This window comes from Neltuma alba, unplaced genomic scaffold (assembly GCF_004799145.2).
Source record: "Neltuma alba isolate B1F8T4 unplaced genomic scaffold, ASM479914v2 tig00003040_pilon, whole genome shotgun sequence".
In the NCBI taxonomy this organism is placed as follows: domain Eukaryota; kingdom Viridiplantae; phylum Streptophyta; class Magnoliopsida; order Fabales; family Fabaceae; genus Neltuma; species Neltuma alba.
In genome coordinates, this window is record NW_021633120.1 from 20,843 (window position 1) to 30,138 (window position 9,296).

The 9,296-nt window shown below is 31.5% G+C and overlaps 1 protein-coding gene across 3 annotated transcripts; it reads left to right on the top strand.

Moving 5' to 3' along the window:
- Positions 1 to 1,797: 1,797 nt before the first annotated feature.
- On the top strand, positions 1,798 to 5,639 carry LOC114740064 (pseudouridine kinase). 3 transcript variants are annotated; one of them, XM_028928181.1, is made up of 10 exons: positions 1,804 to 1,877; positions 1,990 to 2,182; positions 2,427 to 2,583; positions 2,930 to 3,032; positions 3,275 to 3,322; positions 3,528 to 3,625; positions 3,784 to 3,898; positions 4,012 to 4,094; positions 4,431 to 4,986; positions 5,085 to 5,639. In XM_028928181.1, exons 3-10 carry the CDS (start codon positions 2,479 to 2,481, stop codon positions 5,141 to 5,143), a joined length of 1,167 nt encoding a protein of 388 aa, XP_028784014.1. In that variant the 5' UTR covers positions 1,804 to 1,877; positions 1,990 to 2,182; positions 2,427 to 2,478; the 3' UTR covers positions 5,144 to 5,639. The 3 variants fall into 3 exon arrangements, with proteins under 3 accessions (XP_028784013.1, XP_028784014.1, XP_028784015.1); XM_028928182.1 differs by having other exon boundaries at positions 1,990 to 2,168; XM_028928180.1 differs by lacking the exon at positions 1,990 to 2,182 and having other exon boundaries at positions 1,798 to 1,877.
- Positions 5,640 to 9,296: the final 3,657 nt, after the last annotated feature.

A 9,296-nucleotide genomic window follows, 5' to 3' on the forward strand; every position in this document is an offset into this window, starting at 1 on the left:
AATTGTAAAAAATATTCAAATTAAAATATATTTTATGAAGGCATTATCATCTTCTAAAAATAATCAGTATACCATGCAAAGCTATAATTTTATTTGCTGAATTTATAAGGATGATAGAGAGCTCGGATTTTGATAGACAAAATATATAGAGAGGGTCTTAGGGTGAGCAAAAATTTGAAGACAATTTTCAATAATTGGGAAAAAAATAAAACGGAATGGGTGAAAGGTGGAGGGTCCATTTTGGGGAACAAAAGGAGAACAAAAGTTGGCGAGTGGGGCCTGCCAGATCATGATGGGCGGACACCCGCGTCTTCGTCCGCTCCAATTTGCCCCCACATTACCCGGTTCACAACCACTTTCAGATTTCAAATGAAGAGTGACCTTTCATTTAATTGGTTTCAGGATGTAATCTTTTTTCTTTTTACTGGAAAAGTGATATTTCATTTAACTGGTTTGAGTGAGTTTTTTGTTTTTTTCATTCTTCACCCAATTAAAAAAATCATATATCTATCGTTAAACTTACAATCCTAAATCTAAGAAAAACTTGAAAGAGGTACCTAGTCCCATCAAACTAGAAAGCTCTAATAGTTTAAACATATAATCCTTCGTTCTTAATATAAGACCTATTTAACTAATTTTATTAGATTAAAGAAATTAGATATGTTAGTTAATTATAAAAAATATGATACATTTTTCCTAAAACATCATAATCATCTTTCTTAATACCTATTCTTCTTCTTCTACTTGATTATAGTTGATGGAGTATCATAGGGGTAAATTAGAGAAAACTGATAAATATGAGAAATGAGTCTTATATTTAAGACTAAAACTAACTCAACAATTAGGTTCTATATTAAGAACTGGAAGACTATTTTTTAATTGGAAGGAGAAACCATCTTACTCTGATTATGTGGTTTTTTGATATTATGTTTTGTAAACAACTTTTTTTTTTTTGCAAGAAAACAACATATCTTATTATAAACTTTATATTCTATGCATTTATAAATAGATAATTATATTGATATGTCATGTTATAGCCTAACTTATATCAAGCACTTGCTGTAAAAACTTTTTTAAATATGAGATTGTAATTTTAAATTTTTTATGAAATATATAATGAATGTGTGAGTTATGTTTAAAAAATAATTACTCTTCTAATCCTAGTAGAGAGATAGACTTTTTTATATGAATATATAATTTTATTTTCATTTATAACTGAGTTAACTTTGTTCTCAAAGATAAGAAGAATTTTATTTCACTTGTATGAAAACATTTTTCCCAAGTGCTTTTTCAGTTTTCCAAAGAAAAAAATTTATATCAAGTTTCTTATATCAATTATGTCAAATTTTCTAATCACACATAGCTATATTTTCTTTTTTATTTCATAGAAATTTATAATTAAGTGCTATTGAATACTAATATCTTAAAAATAGAAAACATAACTATGTATGATTAGAAATTTTGACATAATAAATATAAGTAAATCAATGTGAGTGTTTTTCCCCCTCCAGATTCCCTCTTGTCATTTACATTTTTACCTGATGATTATGATTTTTCCTCAGCTTCATGAGAAATCAAAAAATCGGAGGACTATAAATTCCACCCTCGCCATTCCCTGCTCAACGTGAAGAATAGACCTCATAATATGATGAACTGATCCATTGGAAGCGGTGCACCCCACAATACCTGAACTGGATTTCCTCCAAATTCCAAAAGTAAGATGCAGACAAAAAAAAAAAAAAACGGACAAAAGGGAAAGAAATAAAATCCATGTAGCTATTGAATTGTGGCAAGGCAGCTGCTTAAGAGTTGACTCGTTTATTGCTACCAAGTTCTGCTTCTTACTGGCCAGTTCCTCCATTGGTGTGCTGATCCAGGTACCGACAAACCATATTATCTCCTTCTGCGATCGGCTAAGCTTCTGCCATGTTTTCTGCCTTTTTTCCTGTGGATTTTACTTCATATGTACTTCTAATCTTCGTTGGACAGTTCCGCGTTTGGTTCCCTTCTCATCCTTAGGAAGAAGATGGAGTTTTATTTTATACAGCATGAGAGGGTTAAATTGGTCACTATCTAAATGAAAAATCCTCCAAACTGCAAAAGTAAGGACATTTTGCCTCCGTTGGTTTTCTGGATGACGCTCTCCATTCGCTGGTCTCCTTTTCTCGGTATTGATTAACAGGTGTTTGACATATTTCCTCTGTGAAAAGGATTTTATTTGAAGGGGATAACCGGTCGATCACTAGGCACATGTGGCATTCATATTATTGCATTTTCTTTTTCCTTCTATGATCCATTCAAATATGAGTTTTCTTCCTTTTGAAAGGAAAGATCTCACGTCCTTCACAGGAACGCGCGCGCGCGCGCGCCCCCCTACACACCGAACCTATGTTTGCTTATGCTTTGTATCTGTTTTTCCCATGCAGCTTCTATAATCTCTACTTCTTGTTTTTTAAGTTGTGGGTAAGAGGTAGGCAAATGGAACATCGTGGCGCAGAGGCAGTAATAATTGGGGGCATGGTGTTGGATATTCATGCCACCCCTTCTATGCCTGCAAACCCAAGGACTACCACTCCTGGCAGGGTTAGTTACGTATTCCTCTCGTCAAAGAATTTACTCACTGCTCACTATTGTATGAGCATTACTCTTCCTTTGTTCTTTATTCTCTCCGCGCGATTGTTATTTGTATGTACACAATTTCAAAGGTTTAAATGTGGTCATGAAGATATGCAATCCTCTTAAATGAAAGTGTTCCATTTCTTGTCTATTAGAAAGATACGAACTCATGATTCAGTGGTTATTTTCAAGTCAATTATGCTAATGAAGATGATGGAATATCAGATTTCATAGCTAATCGAGGATTTAGTTTCTCTTATTTTCACTTTGTTCATGATCTCTTTTTCAACCTAATCTAATAGAGAATTTTCAGGTCCGTTATGTCCTGGGAGGCGTAGCAAGGAATGTGGCAGAATGCATGTCAAAGCTAGGAGCAAAGCCATACATGATTAGTGCTATAGGGCTTGACATGGCAGGCATATGTTTTATCATTGAACTTTTCATTTTTCATTGCCACTAAAATCTATAGGATTTACTACATCTACAGGCTCAACTCGAATTGGCCATGAACACAAGTTGTATATTTTTAGACGTGTAAACTAATTTGTTTGTTTGACAAAAAAAAACTTAATTTATTTGAACCTGAAACACACACACGTCCCAGCATTTCATTGAAGGAAAAATAATTTTTCTTTTCTTTTTAATTTTTTAAAACTAGGAAATCTTTTGTTGGAACAGTGGAAGTCTGCTGGACTCTCTATAGAAGGTGAGATCTCTTGTCTCCATGACCATTTATCATATAGATATGTTAATAACCATGTGCATGGTAATACTGTTCCCTTTTTCTCTAGTTTTCCTGTAATCTTCCCTTGGAAGCTGGCCAACTTTCTCTTTTCTTTGGGTTTGTTGGAAAAAATAATTTTAAAAAGCATATTAATGATTTATTATTTTACATGTTGAATTTGAGGTAGGTATTTTGAAGAACAGTAACATTGAGACTCCCGTTGTTTGCAATATATTTGATGCTAATGGTGAAGTGGCAGCGGGTGTTGCTAGTGTGGAAGCTATTGTAAGTTTTTTTTTTTTCCCCCTTCCCACGTCTTATGCTATCAAGTATCTTCCAAACTTGTCAAAACCCGAAGATTTTCCTTAATATGCTTGTAAAATGACAATAGTTATACTAAAAAGAGCAGGAAAAAGAAAGCCTATAAAGTCTACTTGTTACAGGACAAATATTTGACGCCAGACTGGATCTTGCACTTCGAGAGCACCATACGTCCGGCTCCATTGTTGTTCGTTGATGCGAATCTGAATTTTCCTTCTCTACAAGCGTCTAGCAAAAGTACATAACATGATGCTATACCACTAATTCTCTTCTTGTCTGCCTCTCTGGTTTGGTGAATTATAAATGCTGATGCTACTTCATCTCTTTGCATAAATATTGGCATTCCTCAGTAGCAGCGGATTCAGGGTGTCCTGTCTGGTTTGAGCCAGTGTCAGTCACCAAATCCAAAAGAATTACTTCAATTGTCAAGCATGTGAGTGCTAAGCTTTATACAATGTTTATTTTCTCTTCAACATTTCTTGAAATGGTTTGGTCGAAAGAATTTTTGAAGATTCAAGGAGTGTAATAGTCATAAATAATTTTTGTAGTGTCAACAGCCATCGTTTTCATTGTCCAGATTATCATTACGTGATATGCAGTGATTTCGAATCTCGGTAGAATCCACTCAAAATATGTTTGGGACTCTATATTGTGTGGCATACTTGATTAAGTTTATTAGCATAATTACTTTAAAATTTTCAATTATGTCTTATAATAATAATTTGCTTTATCAAATTGCTTCTCTGAGACGTGTAGACATTTTCTATAGGTGACTTATACTTCTCCTAATGAAGATGAACTCATTGCCATGGCAAATGCTTTATTGGGTGCTGATGTGTTTTCTCCTCTTGAAGCCAATCATAACCTGTCAACAGTATCTTTGTTTCATATGCTGAAACCAGCAATCTGGGTTCTGCTAGAGAAAGGCATTAAAGTGGTTGTTTTGACCCTTGGCTCACAAGGGTTGATCTTATGCAGTAAAGGAGGGCCCAAACACATTAAAAGTCCTCTGAATAAAACCACACAAAGTGGGTCTGGTGAAAAGTTATACAAGACCATCATGCAGAAGTGTCCACCAAATTCGTGTTTTGATGTCTCAGAGCCCAATAGAAGCTCTCGTCTTTCTGCTGTTCATTTTCCTTCACTTCCTGCATCAGTAGTGAGGCTTACTGGTGCGGGTGATTGTTTAGTTGGTGGAACACTCGCATCACTTTGTGCGGGATTAGATATTATGCAGAGTATTTCTGTAGGCATTGCGGTTGCTAAAGCTGCTGTTGAGGTTGAGGCTAACGTCCCTTCTGTTATCAGTCTGGCTGCTATAGCACGTAAGGTTTCAAACTATGTATTTTATTTATAACCAAATTCATATGAATGCCTCAAGTAATTCTGTTTTATATATTCATAAATTGTTTTCCTCATGCAGATGATGCCAAAACTGCATACTCTGGCGCCAAAGTTCTCTTCCACCAGTCGATGCTGTAAATTCTGAACGAGGACCTTGTGTTAGTTCAATGGTAATTCGGGAGCTCAGGAACAATGAGGAAGCTTTAAACTAATCAAATCGTGCCTTGAAGCCAGGATATGTCTTGAATGGAGGAGACGAGGAAGAAGAAAGATTCTCTTACAGGGCCCAACCAGAAGAGAGACTTGAAGCCTGCTAGATTGCTATGGCACGGTGGAGAATGGGCATCTGCACGAGAATTTTTGTGAAGAACTTATCATGTCCACCTGCTTCCTTCCCAAGTGAAAGGTTTGGACCATATGAAGAGAACAGGATTTTTGAGCCTTCTGCTGATAGGAATTTGTAAGAATAATGTGACCTTAGACTGGTCAGGTAGAACTATGGTCCATGCAAGACTGAAAAATGGACACCTGAAGTTGGATTTCCATTGTGCTTACGATACAGGAACGTACTGCTTGATTTGCGGCACACCTTGTAATTTTGCTCTTTTCCTTTATTTTACTTTCAGAGTACCAGCACTAACCACAAAAGCACGGGATAGCTAGTCCTTTTCTTTTAAAACGGTAGCTACTGGCTAGTCCTTTTTCTTGATCTCTTTTTTTATAATAAAACATCAAACTTTATTAAAAAGTAAAAAATCACACACATTAAAAAAAGCTAAGGGACGCTTAGATCACAAATGACTAGATAAGTGCAATACCAAGCTGTTCTCCAACAACTGTCACCCTTTTGGGGGCTTTGGCGCTGCTTTCTGGTGCGATATACTACAAAGGTAAAATAATCCGTCTGATATGATTATAACTCGAAATAAGTTGATGAAGGAGGAAAAAAGACCATTGAATAGATCATACCCCCAAAAATACTAATTTATTTTTCTAATGTAAAATGATTAAAAAAAATAATCATTTATAATTTTATTATCAATGAATCTGATAAAATTGTATCAAATTGTTACTTTTTGAAAAAACTTTCACAATTTTTATAAATTAATAATTAATTGTTAGTGATTCCTTTTTATGTATGTTTGTGCATATTATAATTTTATTAAGATATTTGATAATATAAATATAAACTTAATATATTAATAAATCTATGATATATTGTCAAATTATACTATATTTTATTTTTGACTTCGGAATTAAGAAACTACAACACAAAACGCATGATTTCCTTTAATATGTACCTCCATATATATATATATATGTATGTATATATAATTTTCCAGTTTTTAATATATGACCTAATTTGAGAATTGATGTTGATTATATATGTAAGACTTATTTCACATGTTTGTCAATTTTTCTCCAAATTTAATAATATTAATATTCTCTCAACATAATTAAGAAGATGAATAGGGTGATTTAGAAAAAATATATCAATTAACTAATTCAACGAATATATTTAATCTACTCAAATTAGTTAATTACGTATCAAACTGGTGAAGTATTTTGGTACATTATATATATATATATTTGGCAAAATTATCATTTTCTTATGATAGATGGCTTAAGAAATAGAGCACGAGAAACAGGTTAACTTGTCTTTTACGAGCTAGCTTGCCATGTGCTCATATTTTAGCGGGGCAGCGTAAGTTAATCCGTCAAAAAAGGTCAAATTTCTAGACTCAATTATTAGTATACTGTAAAATCATTTTTAAAAAATTAATCTAAACATCCTAAGAGTAAAAGAGGGGCAAAACACTAACTTGACATGTATTAGAATAATGTTGTGATCATGACTAGATTTCTGAAGATTGTGAATCCTATTTTAGAGGAGAAACTGCAAAAGTAAACAAGATCAAGTGAGGAGGAAGACGGAGAGGATGATAGCATATAAGCATGTATTCATGACTAGCGTGGTTGTAATAGATAAACTTGTCTTTGTTTGGCATGCAAACTTGTTTTTGTTTTAAACAGTAAATAAACCTATTTTACGGCCACATGTTAACTTGGCAGTTTTACAAAATAGACTCGTTTTACTTAAAACTTGTTAATTTTGAGTAAGGAGACCGACTAACAACAAGATAGAATCTAACCAAAAAAAAGTTTTTCACAACGTGACAAACCAAGATTTGAATATTTATTGAGAGGTATCTATATTTAATGCACAATATCTTAAGTTAAACTTATTTTCTAACTCCACTGAAGAGAATAAAATGTAAAGGAATCCATTTTAAGTTTTAACTAAGTTTATTTTATACAGAAATTAGAAACTATTAACATTTGTCAGAGAAATGAGAGTTCTTACCATTTAAGCTATTTGTTTTGTATTGACAATTATTTTTGATAAGTCTTCCCGCATATATTTCATTTTTTTAAAAATAAATGATACATTTCTTCACGTTAACATATGATTTCAAAGACGGGTAGCATTTCTCGTAATATATATATATATATATATATATAATACATAATAATTTGTTATAACTTATAAATAGGAAAATCCCACAAATTTTTTTTGAAATCACTAAATCCCACATAAGAAATTTTTACAAAAATGTGTTGTTATTTGCAAAGTGTTGTTATTAAACTTAATTTGAAATTTAGTATTTTTAAATTTTTGTGTGGGATTTTTCCTTTATAAGTTTGTATAAATCATATATTACCAACAAGCAAAGGATTCGTTTCTCATTGTCAAAAAAGGATTCGTTTCCAAACAAATGTATTTAATATAAAATAATAATGATAATAAATAACACATAACTCAAAGTTTAAAAATTATCTTCCCAGAAAAGAGAACAAGAGATTTCTATCGCTAACATCTTATGTTTTGTTAGTAAAAGAATTTTAAATTCAATTGAGCTTTTAAGGGTACATTTGGTATGAGAGAAATTGAAGGAAGTGAAGGGAAAATTTTAGTAAGCTTGATTTAGAAAATTAAAAAAGTGGGGTTAAAAACTTTTAATTAATTCTTATTACACTTTTATATTATATCTTACTTGGCTAAAATTTTAAAACCCTACTTTTTCAATATTCTAATCAAGCTCATAAAAATTTTTCATTGCCTTCCTTTCCCTCCATTTCCTCTGCCCTAAAGGCCTCTTTGGTTAAGTAGAGGGTAGGAAAGGGAGGGAAGGGTGGGATAAGAGAGGGTAGAGATTTTTATTCTACCTTATTTGGTTGATTTCAAAAAAAAAAGATATTTAATAATCTCTTGTTGGTTTAAGAGAGGAAGGAAGGGGAGGAATAGTAATAATCAATTTACTCTTTTACCCTAACATATTAGTTTATATTTTTATTTATATTATATAAATTCATTTGCATGTTATTTCAAATTATATAATTCAATAAATATTTAATCTTATCATACTAATATGTGTATTTAAAAATTAGTAAAGTAATTTTTTATTTTAATAAATAATAATTAATTTAATTAATCAAATTAATAAATTTTATATGCTCCAAAAAAATGAAATTTTTGTTCTTTTTCTATTATTTTCCAACTTTAAATATAATTAATTCATAATATTTTGTAAAAATTAATTCATTTTGTAATAATATAATTTTTTATTGTGATATTTTCTATTTTAAATTAATTTTTATTATAATATATTTTTAATTATTATAATATTTATTTTTTTTTATTTTTTCTTATGATAATATATTTTTATTTAAAATAAACCTTATAATAATATATTTTATAAGTATTAATGAAATATCACAAAAACATGAGAACAAAATGGCCTAATATTTGGTTTCCATAAAAAAAAACAAATTAAGGGAAGCCAAAATGGGGTATGGGAGGGAGTTTCCCCCTTCAAAATTTCTAACCAAATAGGTAGATGAGCTTATTTTTCCTCTCTCCATTCTTCCTCCAACCAAACACACAGTGAGGATATTAGGCATGCTATTGCAATTTAGCATGAGTTGATGGGATGGTTCTAATTTTTCTAGGAAAATAAATAAAGGTATTTATCTCAATGATGGCAAGCCAATGATAATATCAAGTTATGCACAATACACAGAGGAACTTTGGATAGTTAAAGCTGGCCGAAAAAGAATTTTAGATAATTTAGCCTAAAAGTGTGAGAAAAAAGAGAAAATTACAATTAAAGACTAAAAAATTTAAAAAATATAGATAGAGACTCATAACAACTTCACTAATTTTTGACTATAATAACTGTTATGAAGTTGTCAAAACCTAAACCATACTCACAGTAAAATTGTCATAGGT